Source organism: Cebidichthys violaceus, unplaced genomic scaffold (genome assembly GCF_023349555.1).
Source record: "Cebidichthys violaceus isolate CVI_PGR_0920_01 unplaced genomic scaffold, fCebVio1.0.p SCAF_52, whole genome shotgun sequence".
NCBI lineage: Eukaryota > Metazoa > Chordata > Actinopteri > Perciformes > Stichaeidae > Cebidichthys > Cebidichthys violaceus.
Genome location: NW_027176728.1, coordinates 201,243 through 218,172, shown reverse-complemented (window position 1 = coordinate 218,172; position 16,930 = coordinate 201,243). Strand labels below are relative to the sequence as shown.

The window sequence follows — 16,930 nt, the reverse complement described above, 5'->3', positions numbered from 1 at the left end:
AAATCCCATGGAAAGACCAGAATTACAGTAAATATTTTGTGTGTGTATTAAAACTCTGCACCATCGAGCAACAAATACTCACTGGAGCGCCAAATGTGTATACATCCGCGACTGAACATAGTCCCCGATTTGAGTAACGTTTGCTAAAAACTACAGTATAGAGCTGTTTTAAGAAATTGCTGAGCCTCTAATAACAGATAATCTAGTGACAATGCTAACATGCTGATGTTGAGCGTGTTAGCAGGTCTGTCACGATAACAAATTTCGTCGGGCGATATATATTGTCCCAGAGATAATTACGATAAACTTCTTAACATTATTCAGATATTGGAATAGGAAAAATATTCTAAATAAATTAAACCGGCGACAGACAAAAGTCATAATTCACGAGGCCATATGTAAAATAAGACAAACAAAAGCAAGTCTTCTTTTGTCTTTTCATGGGATTTGTTGACACCAATTGTATCTGTATTGTTATAACTTTCTTTATCAAGCACGACCGGTAACAATATAATCCCCCCCCCCCCCCCCCCCCCCCCCCCCCCAAAAAAAAGGACAGTGTTTTGAAATGAAACAGTTTAGCTGAATGCACACAGTGTAACACACACAACTGTATCAGCTATGATGAACATAGAATACAGCGCGCACAGAGGCCCGACGTTCTCCTGCATGTAGCGTTGCTGAGTGACTGTTGACCCATCGGACATCAGTAAGAAACCACCTGCAGAATCTGATCAATTGCAATTATTTGACCACAATTCACAGAAGAAGAAAAATAAAGCTTGTATGAGAATGTTAGAGTAAAATCAGTCACTCCAACATCAACGCACATGGCTGTGCTGCAGCAGCCGCTGCAGGACGTTCTGCAGTACAGAGGCAGGACGTTCTCTATACTAGTCTATCACTGACTGTGAATGAGAGGAATCATAGGATGGCATATCGATGCCGTTCATTGGGCATCGATGTGCGATTGGTGCTCTTCGTGCTGAACGGTCTGAAGGGAGTGAGCGTTGTGGAGATGCTGAGCCATCACACGAATGATGGAGGGGAAATGTAACAAGTAGTGTGTGTGTGTGTGTGTGTGTGTGTGTGTGTGTGTGTGTGTGTGTGTGTGTGTGTGTGTGTGTGTGTGTGTGTGTGTGTGTGTGTTGCTGAGTCTCAGTGTCAGCTCTCAGGGCCTATTTTTATTTTGAAATAAAACAATACGCTATTCTTATTTTGTCTGTATGGCGTGTGTACCTTTACAGGGCGTGTGGATTGAATACCATGAACCTTTATATTGTTCCTATTATTTTGTCCCCTGCCTGTATGTATGTGTGTACTTGGATGTGCGTTTGCTTGAAACGTATGTGTCCGGATGTTACATGTGCGTGTCGACGTTTTTTTTCTTTTGCACACCACACACAGTCAGCACATATCAGTCAGGACCATGCATTGATTGACAGCCCACTGCTGTCACTCAGGTACCACCCTACCCCCGCTCCTCCTCCTTCTTCTCCTCCTCCTCCTCCTCCTCCCCCTTCAATCCTCCGTCTCCCCCCCTCCGCCCTCCTACCTTTCCGGACGTTCCCGTCCGTCGTGCGCTGGAACTCCCCGGCGCTGAGCAGGAAGCAGGCCCGGTCATGCGGGTAGCGCTCGCGGCTGGTGGTGGAGCCGAGGCCCCCCGTGGCCGGACTGCGCTCGTCCCCGAGGACCTGGTCGATGGTGGGGCAGTCCTCGTTGGCCAGGGCCGCGTTGGCTGCAGCATCGCCGTTCTGCTTGGAGTCTGGAGAGGGGGGGACAGAGAGATGGAGGGGGGGGAGGGGGGTAGAGAAAGTGGTAGAAAGTTTAGAAGAGAGGAAGAGAGAAGGCGACAGAAGAGGAAGGAGGGACATCAAGGAAGGGATATCGATAGGGGTGCAAGGGAAGTTGTGTATGAGAGGGTTAGGGTTAAGGAAACATGGCGAGGACATGAAAGGAGGTAAGATGGGAGGAAAGGAGAGGGGAAGAAAGGAGACATGAGAGAATGATAGAGGAGTTGAGAGAAGAGGAGAAAAAAGTAAATGATATGGAAAATATAAAATGAAAAAGAAAACAGAAGTCAGCATGTGAAAGAAAGGGGGGGGGGGTGTGGAGGGTGAGAGAGAGTGAGAGTGAGAGGAGGAGGGTAGGTAAAGGAAGAGAAGATTAATGGTCCGGAGAGAAGGAGGAGGAGGAGGAGTATGCAGGGTGTGGACCCATTAAGAGAAGCAGGAAAAGGGAGATAAAGAACGCAGGTGGGTGAGGAGGAGGAAGGATTTGGAGATGAGCAACAGAAGCGGAAAAAAAAACGGGATATGAAAGAAGAGTGGAAAAAGAGGAAAAAAAGACGAGGAGATGAAAAGAAAATGAAAGAGGGTGAAGACAGCATGGAAAAACGACAGAAGATTGAAGGGGAGAGAAGAGGAAGGAGGGGGAGGAGAAGAACGTTAGTGCCTTGTGATAGCTATCCTGATCACATGACCAACACACTGCAGCAAGAGCAGCAGCAGACACACACACACACACACACACACACACACACACACACACACACAAACATACACAGCATTTAACAGCACTGAATGAGAGGGACTAAACAAAGGAGTGGGGCAAGATATATGCTGCGTGCGCGCGCGCACACGCACACACACACACACACACTAAAGAGAAGATGGCTACAGGGGAAGCAATGTTTGTAGCCTTCAACACAGCTGTCAAATCTAATCTGATATGGTTTACTGCTCAACAGTTACAGATACAAGCCAGAGGGGCGGACACACACACACACACACACACACACACACACAGAGGACTCAAATGTCTCCACACAACAAACTGAAAGAGCCAGCTCGTACGACGTGTTGTCCGAGCACATCAGCAATCAAAAGTGTTTTTTGTTTCGTCGTTCTGAACGAACGCAGTGGAAAAAAACGTCCGGTCATTAAGACGAGATAATAAATGTGGGGAGAGCGGAGTTCACATGAAAAGTTTTGTACTCCTCCAGCTCTCCGTACCGGTTCGTCGACGTTGATGTCAAAGATTCATAAAAGTTCATGAAAGTTGAGCGGCGGTGTGAGAGACTTTCAATGCTGAGATCACAGCAGGGAAAAGAAAACAACTGTCATTTTAGATGATATTTTTAGTTGTGTCACTTCCAGAGCATCAAATCTCTTTGTTCTGATACCGGCGCACAAGTCACCTTTAGCTTCTGCATGAGACGCACCAGGCTTTCAAATGCACCGGAAGTATGAAGACCTAGCATAAAGGCTGAAAAAACCCACGCACATGTTGGCGAGTGGGTTTAAACAAACACAGGACTTTCAACCAAGTGACCGGTGTTCGTGTCCCAAAGTGTTGTTGAGTTACTTTGAAGCTAGGTTAGTGATGTTTGTGGAAATTTTTTTCCAAACTTATGTTACGTTGCTTATGTTTTATGCTGGACAAAAAGGTGCTGCGCCCAGCATCGTCTTTTCTGAGAGCTGCAGCCTTTTTTCGGTGTGCGGCCGCTGAGCTCTGTATTTCAGACAGACGCTATCGTAACAAAGAGCGAAAAGCCCATTTAGGAGTAGATCGTCTGGTGGGACACTGAACGTTACTGGTGAGTGTTGTGCTTTCTCCAACGTTACGTCTGTCATACGAAGTATGAAGCAGACGTTCTCTGCTCTTGTGGTGAAACAACTACGTAAAACTAATACATCTTGATAATACAGAGCAAAGGAGCAATTCTAGTCTATCATACAACAGTGGTTAGAGTGGTCATTATGTTTTCAAGATATCATTGAAACGCTGGGATGAAGCGCTTTTCTCCCAAAAAACGGCGTTACGTGGACACAGGTCCTAAGTGGTCTTGTTGCCTGAACCTCAGTGTTTTTGTATAAATTCATGTGTTAACTGCAGGCAGCAAGCCGATGCGGAAGTGTCTTAAATAAACTTGCATTCTCTCCACTGACCAGCAGGGGGGCGACTCCTCCGGTTGAGAAAAATAAGTCTGACCGTATAGAAGTCTAAGAGGAAATGACTCTACTTCTCACTAGAGAACTCTCGCATTAGAAAGTGACCCCAAGGGTTCTGACAAAGCATCAGTTTGCAACGATTTGGAATGAAAACGTGTTGCCGACACACTCGGCACACGGTAGAGGTTTCAGTTGGTTGCAATCTGCAACCTCACCGTTGGGTTCCGCCAAATCCTACGCACTGGACCTTTCATGGGCTCATGAATGGGCTTGTATTGCTAATTTCTAAAGATGTGCAAAATCAAAAGGAAAGAAAATATGATATGCCTGATTGGTATGGTATACTGATTACATGTCAGCTTACCGTCAAACACTGGTGGCAAGCCAGTCTCAAGGCAATACATAATTATAACTTTAAGTCCGGTAAAGGGACACATTGCAACTCCACCACCAGCAACACACAGACACACACACACACACTTGTGTATCGTCTTAGATGATGGACATGTCAATTAAAACAGCAAAGCAGAGATGAGATGACCCGGATCAATGTTTCAGCAGGCATAAAGTACTGTATATCTATATAAACCCATTCCAGGATAATCTGAACATGTCAGCCTCGATGCTGCGGCATCTGGCCGTGAGAGGGAAGAGATGGATTTGTCGAGTGAAAGTCATAAGCTTTTCTTCAGCTTTCCCGTCCCATCGTAAATTAAAATCTATTTTAGTGTCCTCCTTTCTAGGAAGAAGGAGGACATCAGCAAGTTATTTACAGCTTCAAAACCTGTTAGATACGCACTTCTCCCATCAAGTCAGTGCTTGAAATCTGACCTCTGGTCATCAGTTTGATGAGAAAATCTGAAACTTTTTATACAGTTTTATATAATTCCTTTTCTCAGGGACACTCGAGTGATTAACTTTAGAATTTGGAACTCTATAAGTAGTTAAGTGAAGAGGGAAAGACGATACATGTCTGATAAAGAAACACGTTGTTTCTCTACCGAGGCATTACCATGGGCAAAACAACATCCAGGCCACAAACACACCAACATGTCCCATGTCCTCTACTGCTCAACCACAGTGTTTCAGCGCTCTCAATTCAAATTCAAGCCTTCTGAGTCACTTTCTCAGAGAAAATCACTCTTAATGTCGGTGCTTTGGGGCGAGATGTGATATTGGTTCAACTTAGATACACGATTCAGAGGTTTCTATTTCATCAACATGGTTTTTAAATGAGTGTTTGAACAATTATCCAATTGAATCCAAAACAGATTAAAAAGGGCAACGATGATGATATTTGATTATTAAGTCGATTAAGTCAATAATATAGAAAAAAAACATTTGTCTATAATGTGTTTCCAGCTTCTCAAATGTTGATGATTTGCTGTTTGTTTGTTAATTTCATTTCATGTTTCATATATTCAGGTTTTAAGCTGTTGGCAAGGCGAAAGCTATTTGAAGACGTGACCTCAGGGTTTGATCACAGGCCTTTTTCACTCTTTTATGGCAATTTATAGGCTCAACAAAAGGGCTGTGCAGTAAATTGAATTCTAATTTTAATTACAATTTTGGCTTCCCAAGAACAAAGCTCTTCAAAGATGTAGCCTCTTAGTTTTGCTCTCAAAGTGCACCAGGTGGATGCATTTAACTTAACTTTTGCAAAATGTTCTTTCTGAATGCATGATGTTTCCAAAGTCAATGAGTAAACATGTTAAACAATCGGGATCTCAATACTGGACAAAATCGGACCCCCAAGGCCCATTGGAACTCTCCCATGCACACTATAATCTTGGTTCTGGTCAATCACTCACCTGCCCTGTTGATCTCAATGATCTCTTCCTGTGCCAGTGGGCAGTCTCCAGTGCCCATCATGCTGCCAGATCCCACCATGCCCGGCCCAAGCACATTGCCCATCAGTCTGTGCGGCGAGGCGGTTGCCATGGCCAGGGCATCTGGCTTGCAGTAGTTAGGGCTGCCGGGCTGTGGCGCTCGGGGGATGTGCTTGTTCCTCTTCTTGGGGAGCTTCTGCTTGGCCATGGCCAGGGAGTAGTACATGCCGAAGTTGTTGACAATGACGGGCACTGGCATGGCGATGGTCAGCACACCGGCCAAGGCGCAGAGGGCACCCACGAGCATTCCTGACCATGTTTCAGGGTACATATCCCCGTAGCCCAGCGTGGTCATGGTCACCACAGCCCACCAGAACCCGATGGGGATGTTCTTGAAGTTGGTGTGGGCCGCAGCTGTTGGATCGTCGGGGTCGGCACCGATGCGTTCGGCATAATAGATCATGGTAGCAAAGATGAGGACGCCCAGCGCAAGGAAGATGATGAGCAGCAGGAACTCATTGGTGCTTGCCCGCAGAGTGTGGCCCAGGACCCGCAAACCGACAAAGTGGCGGGTCAGCTTGAATATACGCAGGATACGGACAAAGCGCACCACGCGCAGGAAGCTCAGCGCGTCTTTGGCTGTTTTGGAGGAGAGGCCGCTCAGCGCCACCTCCAGGTAAAAGGGCACGATGGCCACAAAGTCTATGATGTTGAGGGTGCAGCGGAAGAACTCTGCCTTGTCGGGGCAGAAGACGACACGCGCCATCACCTCGATGGTGAACCAAATGACGCAGACACCCTCCACATATGTCAGCCAGCCATCTGTGACTACCTCGTACACTATCTGCAATGTAGAAGAAACAAATCAAAGGGTTAGTTGATTCTATGATGAGTTTACTCAATCATTTATTCATTCATTACACGGTATATGCCCAGAGGCAAAACACCATGTCCTTCAAAAGTTGAATATTCCGTACCAATACGTCTTTTCTATGTAGGTGTATAGAAAAATAGGGAACACATAAGTCAAATTAGGGTGATCCTAACTAACCTCTAGCCAACCCCCTTCTGGCACAGATCACCTTCAAAACTATCTCCGTATTAATCTAAACAACACTAAACGTAGCAACAATTCAGTTCTTGCCCTTTTCAATATTGAGTCCAGTCGCAAAATCCTGAGAAACAAAAGACAAGTTAAACCCAGTGAATGGCCTTCTAACAACAAAAGTATGTCTCATTACCGGGGCAATCCATCGATTTTACACATTATGAGCAGCACTACACTACTCGCCCTTTGAAAACACGGCTGAGAAAAAAACAAACAATGGTGTTGCCATAAGGGTTTGAGCTTCACGACAAATGTATGGGTGTGAGCTTTTACCTTGAAGGGAGGGTCTTATGATAGGATGCTCATACCTGCCAACCTTGAGACCTCAAAAGTAAGGAGGATTTTCGCAAACCAAAGCAGGGGATCGCGACTCACCACTGAGCTCTGAGACCCATCATTTCCAACGGCTCGTTCCACACCAGGACAGCTTTTCACTGCATCGGGCAAAGCCCAACTTTGAGCAATGTGCTCTGTGATGGCGGCAAGCGAAGCTCAAACCGTTTTGTATCGCAAGCAGCTCTTCGCCAGCAGGAAACAAAATTCAGCGTAGCTGTATTGTTGTCCTGGCGGAAGCAGTAGGGTTGAGGCAAGTTGCGATAACGTAAGGGGGGGGGGGGGGGAGGTGTGAAATGTTGTCATTAATAGGGAGACCCTGGGTGGAAACAGGGAGAGGACAATGAAAAACAGGAATCTCCCAGGAAAAAAAAAATAAAAATACAAAAAATACCCGATATCTCAGACCCTGCTTCATTTTTTTGGTCATTCATTCTTGAATCTGTGCCTCCCAACATTATAGAACGTGAAAGATGTGTGATAATATAGTAACATCTCTAACACGAAAGAACACTTCACTTAAACTTCACCGTACCTCCTCATGCGTCACGTTGCCGACAGTGACGTTCTCTGTTTTGTTGTAGATGGTGTTAAAAGCTTCGTGGGTCTCCAGGCAGAAGGTGGAAATGGAGAGGAGGATGAAGAAGAGAGAGCCAAATGCCACATACTGCAGAGAGAGAAACAGAACAAGGGGGGGGAGGGGTTAAACATTTTTTTTTTTACGGTTTGCACCATCAACCACACATTCTTTACCTTTTATTCAAGTTGCAGTACAAGAAGCTGTCACATCTGCACGCCGACACTTTTCTGGCCGGTTTAAGCCTTTGCCGTTAGTACCTTGGTGCTCATGTGATTGCTTGTGGGGGGAGGGGGGGTTGGGCCATTGCGGTATGTGGAAAGAAGTGGTTATGCCAACAGGCTGCAGACAGGGGGCACCAACAACACACTGAGGAGAGGGGAGGAATGTTGTTAATTCACTGCAAACGTCCTGACTGCTGCAATCCCATTGATAACAGCACAGTCCGAGACATAGAGGGAGGGAGGGACGGATGATGGATGGAGAGTGTAAAAGTAATGAGGTACACAGGGTAGCTCTTTGTGTCTGTGTGTGTGTGTGTGTGTCTGTGTGTGTGTTTAAAAGAGAGAAAGTGAAGAAGTAGATACACAGTGTATGGTAAGAGAAAATAAGTGGGTACATGAACAATGGGGGAATAAGGAGATGAATGCATAACTGTGAGCACCGTTACAAAAGCGCACGGCGTGTATCGTAGAACGTATGTAGCGACGCCACACGTCGTTTTTCTATCAGCATAGGATCAATGATTATTTGTCGTAGACCACCTACACACACTCACAGACACGCACACACACACACACTACATCAACCGTGCAACTGGCGAATCATTCATGTATTTTATGTAGCATATTATCAGCCATTTTCTGTACAGTGCTCACGCGTGTGTAATGAGATTTCCTTTTCTCTGCAGCATCCCCCTACCCCCTACTATTCCTTGCCCTCCCATCTCTCTCTCTCTCTCTCTCTCTCTCTCTCGCTCTGTTTCTCCCCCCTCCACCTTCCTATCCCTCCCTCTCTCTCACCCTGTGCTCTATGCAGTGGGCTGCCTAGATGTGTCGTGGGGTCCTCCCAGTGTGTGCGGAGCAGCAGTCGTCTTCCCAAACGCCAGGTTGTCCGTCAAGGTCTGTTCTCAAGGACTCGCGACATCATTCCGGCTCCTTTTCTAAACTCCTTTCCTTCCTTTTTAACCCTGACGTTGGTTCGTCCTGCCTCACAAGCATGCAGATACTGAGCTGCCTAGATACTGACCACATCTATAATTCACTGTCAGTAGATATTTAGCATCTTCCGAAACTTTAGAGGAAAGGCTAATCGGATGTGACAAGAAGCAGCCGATCGAAGACCGTCTGTGAGATCATAGCACAGAGGCCTATTTATTAAAAATACGTGCAGCAGAACACAAACTCGACACGTTACGTCCTTATAAAGTCCATGTGGCTAACATGTGAGCTGATTACACATCCAGCAGACACAGGCGGTGTTCAAAATCTCCTACTACCATACTATTCAATACAATGAGTAATTAGTGGGTTCAAACTGCATAGACTGTGGATTTTGTGTATGCAAGCTTGTGTCCACGAAATCCAATATTGACTCTTCTTTCAGCTCTGTTTTTGGTCTCCTCCAACTCCTAAAGAAAATACTAAATAAAATGAAACTTAGATTAGATTAGACACTAAATTGATCTATAGAGCTGAGAAGGGTTGCAAAGTCAGTTGATCATTTTCTGTGGGTTTGTAACCACATGTGAAAGAAATTACACTCTATATTATAAACAGTATGTTATATATATCAAAAGAAGTTGGTGTGACACATTACGTGAAGTTCCGGGGCGTGTTTTGCGTTAATAGGTCAGTTCCCTCAAAATATACACACACACACGTATCTAGTCTTAAACATTACAGTCATTTAGCAGACGCTTTTATCCAAAGCGATTTATAATTCAGTATCTATACACCGTAGGCACAGCTATGGGAGCAATTTTGGGGTTAAGTGTCTTGCTCAAGGACACATTGACGTGAGACTAGCGGAGCTGGAGCCGGGGATCGAACCGACGACCCGCAGCCCTGCTCTCCACTTAGCCACGGTCACCCAGTCTTGCTAATACTCCAATACAATACATAAACGTGAATGGAATGTTGACAAATTAAATTTGCAAAACTGAAGAGCACAGAAACAGGGTCCTTGTAAATCATGATTAACCTGGATACGACCTCACTGTAGACACAGATTCTTCCTTTCTACTGAAGAAATAGTCTCTATATGGAAATAATATTTCATTCTCCTCCATGGAATTAGGGGACGCGAAAAATTCTGTGATATCAGGATCACAGGGCAACGCACATGAACGTGATTTCCTGTTCATGCCCACAGGAAGTAGAGGTGCTAAGCGTTGCAGGTGCTTCTCCCACAGGCTTGTTGGTGGGTTTCTGAGGGGCTAGGGTTAAGGGCTCTTGTGTTATTATTATCACTCAAACCATGACCTTTTTTCTAACCTTAACGAAGTAGTTTTGTTGCCTGAACCTAAGTAATCATTTCACAATATTAACCCCGTTGCATTATGCATTTCTGCAAGCGTGATACAAGAATGATATGAAAATAGGGTTGTTTTTGACTGGACGCAGTCATTTCTTGTCTTTTAATCACAGCGAACCAGCGAATCCTCAAATAATAATAATGATAATAAAATGTCATACGTGGGATTCAGCTAAATGACACAAACAAAACTATTTTGAATACAATGCAACGGCGGAGCATGCCTGGAGCTCGAACAAAGTCAAAGTTAATGAGTAGTGTTTCCCCTGAAAGTCAATTTTAATGCGAAGATGTCGGCCATGTTGTCTGCCCACAGAACTGTTTTGTGGTTGCTTTTTTCATTCCTCCTGATGAAAATTCAAAAACAATCTTACAGGGATGCACTACAGTTTTTCCTAAATATATTATCAGAAATGGAAACAGTATTCATGTGTGTTATGTGCACATATGTATGATCACCTGAAACTGGGAAAAGGTGCCCTTCATATCTACATAGGGCAGGGGACCCCTTCCAGGAGTCCACCATACTGTACCGCCATGTTTCTACAGTAGCCCAGAATGGACAAACCAAACACTGGCTAAAGACTTTCCTGTTTTTATGCTACCCAAATCCCACCCTATGTCCGACACGCTTGTGAAACTGTGAGTCAAAACCGTTTTACCGCCAGCCGTTGCCTGACTTCCATTGCTCCTGAGGCAGCGTTAGTACGGTGTGGATGGTCTGTGAGCGAGGTGAAGGGCTGTAATCTCGGCACCTTGCGTTACCGCAGTCTTGAAAATGGAGGTTGTGAGCGGACGGGTATTAAGTTGGTTTGCAAACCTTAACCACAGCGCTATATAGATACCACCACCTGATAGTGTAGCTTGTTTGATGACCTAAGACTGCAGCTAAGTAGAAAAGAGAGAGAGACATTCAACTAAGTGGGTGCTGATTGATTATTAAAGGGACAGTGTAAAGCTGTCAGTGTTCTATTTTACTTATTTCGCTTCAGACTCTGGCAGCTTAATTAAGTGCAAGCTGAAGTCTGTTCAGGTGCAGATTTTGTCATATTTCTTAGAACTGGTCTCAGTGACACAGCCAATGTGCTTTCTTTAAATTCAACCTGTGATCTATAAAGATATTTAAGCTTTTGGGGCTCCAGGTGAACCGGTTTTAGGGCCCCATAACATTTGAACATTTTGTCTGTTAAACAATTGTGTCGTCTGCATAGCTATGAAATGTCATACCGTGTTGTTGGATATTTTGGTAAAGTGGGAGCATCTACAACGAGAATTGACCTGATAAATTGGACATTTTGTCAGAGCAAGGAAAAGAACGGATGTAACTAATAACATTAAATGATGGCTCTGGCGCATCATTGATATTATTAATTACACTGTAGTTACAATCAAATTCAATAACCCACATAAGACGATGTAAAACCAGTCAAGTGTATGAATATGTAAGTATGCCTTCAAGTATGTGTGTGTGTGTGTGTGTGTGTGTGTGTGTGTGTGTGTGTGTGTGTGTGTGTGTGTGTCAGGTCAGTGATGAAGACAGACAGATGAAGTCTTTCTCTAATCCTCAGGGAACTCATCAAGTCCCACAGCTTATTATCATGGTCTAATTTAACACTGCTATCTAGAGCTGCCCTGGATACACACAAACACACATCACACACGCACACACACACAGGCGTTCCTGAGTGCTGAAGAGATACTAAAAGCAGATGCAGAAGGAAACACGGCATTAAACATCCCCCCATTTAATTTTACAACTTGCCTCGGCAAGCTATTTCTTTAACTGGATGCTGGATTTGAAAAAAAATCTCAATGCATTTTTGGTGAACTGCTGCGTCTCGCACATGTGTGGCATCCACGCAGACCGCGCTGCTGCTGCTGCGTTGCTGCTGCGTTGCTGAAATACTGCATTTCGACAATAAAAAGCCAGCACTCCACTAATTTATGGATCCACGCAAGTCACTGCATTTTCCACGGGTCTTACAAATAATTCACAATAAAAGTTACAATTAAATGTGTTTTGTTGGGTAATCAGAGAGGGTAAATACCCTTTGTCATTTTCTGCAATTGTTTATTTTCTCTTCAAACATAGCATATCAAACTATACAGGTCTTTTCAGTGACTCACAGTACAATAGTTTTCTATGTTTATTGTCAGATGACAGTCTGCATTTGAGATCTTTCAGTGGGAAACACCCACTACCAGCCAAAGAGTGGCGAGTCACTCTGCTCTGCCAGACACTTTGGCAGGTAATCAGCCATCGTTTGGCGTCATAGTCAGCTTGCTTAGTAATGTGATTGTCTAACTGGTTGATATGAGGGCTTTGGCTACCACTGAGGCCAGCAGAGGGTTTAAAAAGGTTTGACTCAGTAGTTTTGCACATGAAGATTGACACATGGATTTTCCCAGTGAAGATGATTAATTAATACTATTTTACAACTAGAATGAAATAAACAATTGTATCTCAATCAAGTGTCTGTATCACAAATCAAGACCAATCAGCTAACGAATTGAGTCATTATTCCTAAGTGATGAACAATAAAGAGCAGCAGGAACATTTTCATAGATCAAGAAAAATCATTTTGCTTTCTCTGATAATTATGTCAGAGATTGAGATATCTTTTTTTACAGAGCCATTTGTCCGCTCTTGGTTTGAAGTCATCAGTCATTTCATGAAATAAACTCCATAATAGTTATACAACAATAGCTATAGCATTCAATTGGTCCAACTTGCCTGGTTTTTATTGTGAAGCTGTCACAAGAAAACACAATGTATCTGTCATCGTGGTTAGCGATGACGGCCATCGTTCATCAAAAATGCTAAAGTTTTTAGTTGTTTTTTTTTACAGTAGATCAGTTTAAAATATGTCATGGAGGAGTGAGGAGCAGCAGTGAATAGTCAGGTGAAGAGTCGCGAAGTGTGCAGCATGAAATCAGTCGCGGTTGCATTATCAATCATCAATAAATGATCATTATCAATAAAACAACAGGTTTGTGTGGCTGCACTGTAAACAAATACACCATACATGTAGAATGATATTTCAGAGATAGGTGCTGTATATAAGAACTTCTAGCTACATTACCACTGAATGGTTTTGAGAGGAAGCTTGACAAATGTAAAACATATATCATAAAATTACAAAAAGTTAAATAATAAATAAAACACTCCTCACATTTACATTCTAAGCGTTATTCAAACTACAAGACACAAGAGTTCATCCTACTCTTTCTCTTTTTCCCTCTTCCTACTTTCCTTCATACCTCCCTGCTCTGTCCTCTCACATTCCCTTGCTTCTGTCACTAATATCGAATGACCTAAATCTCTTTCCATATTCCTCCCCTGGACAATCTCCTCTCTTTCTTTAGCTTTCTCTCTTTATCTTCTTCATAACTGACTACTCCTGTCCCTCCTGTCTCTCCTATTTTCTCCTCTATTTCTGTCACTCTTTTTATACCTTTCTCCTTCATATGTGTTCTTCCGTTTCTGTCGTCTCTTAGTATCTTTAGATCTCTCCTTGTTTAATCCTTGTTTTCAGCAGAAAAGCTGTCTACAGCACCGAAGACTGGACAGACAATGTTAGAAATTTCGCTGAACACAGTGGAACATTTAGATTACGGTGACCAGATGTCCTGGTTTGTCTGGGATTGTCTCTGTAGAGGCCTTTCACTCGCAGACATAGGTATTGGGGTTAGGTGCATTGTGAGCCGGGTGTCAGGCGGAGGTGGGGAACTAGGCGTGCAGACCCCTTGCATCGCAGACTAGCACCGACTGGTTCTGCTGGGGGACTTGAACGCTCATGTGGGTAACCTAGAGGGGAGGTGATTGGGAGGAACAGTTTTGCCTGATCTGAGCCCCAGTGGTGATTTGTTTTTCTGTGACAGTCATGGATTGGCCACAACAAACACCATGTTGGAGCACAGGGTGGTTCAGCAAGTGTACTTGGTATGAGATTACCCTATAGGCCAAAGATCGATGATTGACTTTATGGTCCTATCATCAGATCTGCGGAGTTGTCAACTGATCACAAGTAATCACAACCTGGTGGTGAGTTGGATCAGATGGGAAGGGAGGCTGCCGGTTAGGGTGAACTGGGAGCAGAACTGGTAAGGCGCCACGGGTGGATGAGATTTGCCCTGAGATGCTGAAGACTCTGGGCATTCTTGAGCTGTCTTGGCGGAAAATGTCTCTTCAGCGTCGCATGGAGGTTGGGGACAGTGCCTGTGGAGTGGCAGACCTGGGTGGTAATTCCCATTTTTACAAAGGGGGACCAGAAAATGTGCTCTAATTATTAAGGCTTTCACACTGCTCATCCTCCCTGGGAAAGTTTATTCCAGGGTGCTGGAAAGGACTGACTGTTGAATCTCAGATCCAGGAGAGGCAATGCATATTCTGTCCTAGCCATGGAGCAGTGGGCCAGCCTTTACCTTTGCAGGTCCATATACTCTGCACAAAGTGAAATACTTTTTTCCAGTGGGTGTTGGTTTTTGATTTTCTCCTCATCTTTGCAGATGATGTGGTTCTGTTGGAACTTCTCTTCAGAACATGACCTACAGCACACACTGGGATGATTTGCAACCAAGTTCAAAGCGGCTGGGATGAGAATCAGCTGCTGGGATGAGAGTTAGTACCTCCAAGTCTGAGGCCATGGTTTTCAGCCAGAAAACAGTGAATTGCACCCTCTGGATTGGTAGTCAGTCACAGCCCCAAGCAAGGGAGTTCAAGTATCTCGAGGTCTTGTTCACAAGACTGGAGAGTGCGATGGACAGGCGGTACCATTAGGGATGCAGGTTTGTAGAGATGATAAATGGACTGTACCTGTATAGCGCTTTTCTAGTCTTCCAACCACAGGTACGGGAGCAATCTGGGGTTAAGTGTCTTGCCCAAGGACACATTGACATGGACTAGCAGAGCCGGGAATCAAACCGCCGATCCTCTGATTGAAGGACAACACTGCTCTACCACTGAGCCACAGTCGCGTAGGGTGCGTAGGGTGCGTAGGGTGCGTAGGGTGCGCAGGGTGCGTAGGGTGCGCAGGGTACGCAGGGTGCGTAGGGTGCGTAGGGTGCGTAGGGTGCGTAGGGTGGCTGGGCTCAGCCTCAGAGATTGGGTAAGGAGCTCAAACATCCGGAGGGAACTTGGAGTAGAGCCGCTGCTCCTTCACGTCGAAAGGGGCCAGCTAAAGTGTTTTGGTTCTAATCCCGATGCCTCCTAGACGCCTCCGTTAAGAGAATTTCTGGGGAGATCCAACTGGTTAGAGGCCCCGGGGTAGACCCAGAACACACTGGGGGTAATATATATTTCGTCTGGCCTCGGAACACCTGGGGGTCCTCCAGGATGAGCCAGAAAGCGTTGCTGGGGAGACGGACTTCTGGCCATGGATAAGTGGATAGAGATTGGATCGATGTAAAAATGTATATCTTGACTTTAAGCCGAGTGTCCCAAGGACCTGACAAATATCTGTAAAACACTAAAATGTCCTGGTTTTTCAACATTCATCACAAGAGTTCAATTAATTATGATTAAACATAAATTAAATTATTGATAATAATAGTACTGTATTTAAAATATAATAATAATTATTATCATTATTATTATTATTATTATTATTATTATATTTTACTTGTTTTCAGCTCTTACATAGACGTTTACCATGTTCTGTCCCACTTATTAACTCAATATAAAAACATTAAATGTGTCACACGTCTAAATTCAACACTGATTTGTCTGCATTTGTGTCAGTCAATCAATGTGTCTTTGTCAAGGCTGTTGCTCTGACTTTTGAGGCTCTCTCTGATAGAACCTGTCAGTACGCTAACGGGTAGCTGTCATGCTAAAAAGAAAGTTGGTCTTTTCCAAAGGGCTCCAGGGGCCTTAGTCCTTCCTTCGTATCTGGCAATGAAATGCTGCACACACAGTATATTCCTGGTTGCGCTCATTGAAAAGCACAACATAAATGATCATATTAGGACAGCCAGATAGCAATATATTGTACAATAGCTGTCGGAGAATGTGTCACAATCTGCCATTTAGTCGGACGCCTGTGTATTTTAAAAAGGTATCTTACAATCATTAATGATATCACACCAATGGAGTCCTTATGCTTTGTGTTTACTGGTGTTATTATACAGTTTAAGTAAAATATATTTTGGTGGATATTGGGACACCAGACATAATGTTTTGTCTCCTGTGGCACTGTCCCATAAAGCAATGGGAAGACATTGAGAGGCACTTGGTATAACAACTGAAGATGGTGATAATATGTGTGTCTGTCAGCTTTCTGCTCCCTAGTGGCCAAAAGTCAATTAATTCACCTATAGACTATAACATTTTGCGAACATGTTAATATCCAGCTATTAGCTAAACTCTGCAAATAAGAGCAAAAACCAACAAAAAAAAGACCAGCTTCTTAAAAGCATTTAAGTGCTCTTACATAGTGCTTGTGTTAGCATATAAGGAAGGAATAACACTAAAACTTCATCCGGTGACTCAGAAAATACTCATTACCTAAGTACTTAGCTAATAATGTCAATACTGAGAGAGTGAACGGATGAAGTCAAACAGCTAAATAGAAGTGTGTACGTCAGCAAGGGAGAT

The 16,930-nt window shown here is 44.1% G+C and overlaps 1 protein-coding gene across 1 annotated transcript in view; it reads right to left on the bottom strand.

Annotated features, from left to right (window-relative positions):
- kcnc3a (potassium voltage-gated channel, Shaw-related subfamily, member 3a) overlaps positions 1-16,930 on the bottom strand; it is a 55,002-nt gene that overhangs the window by 10,348 nt on the left and 27,724 nt on the right. Inside the window, exons 2-4 of the mRNA XM_068731564.1 lie at positions 7,759-7,890; positions 5,765-6,626; positions 1,556-1,765 (exon numbers count right to left, since the gene is read on the bottom strand). Coding sequence (XP_068587665.1) covers positions 1,556-1,765; positions 5,765-6,626; positions 7,759-7,890 — 1,204 coding nt within the window. The remainder of the gene's footprint in view (positions 1-1,555; positions 1,766-5,764; positions 6,627-7,758; positions 7,891-16,930) is intronic.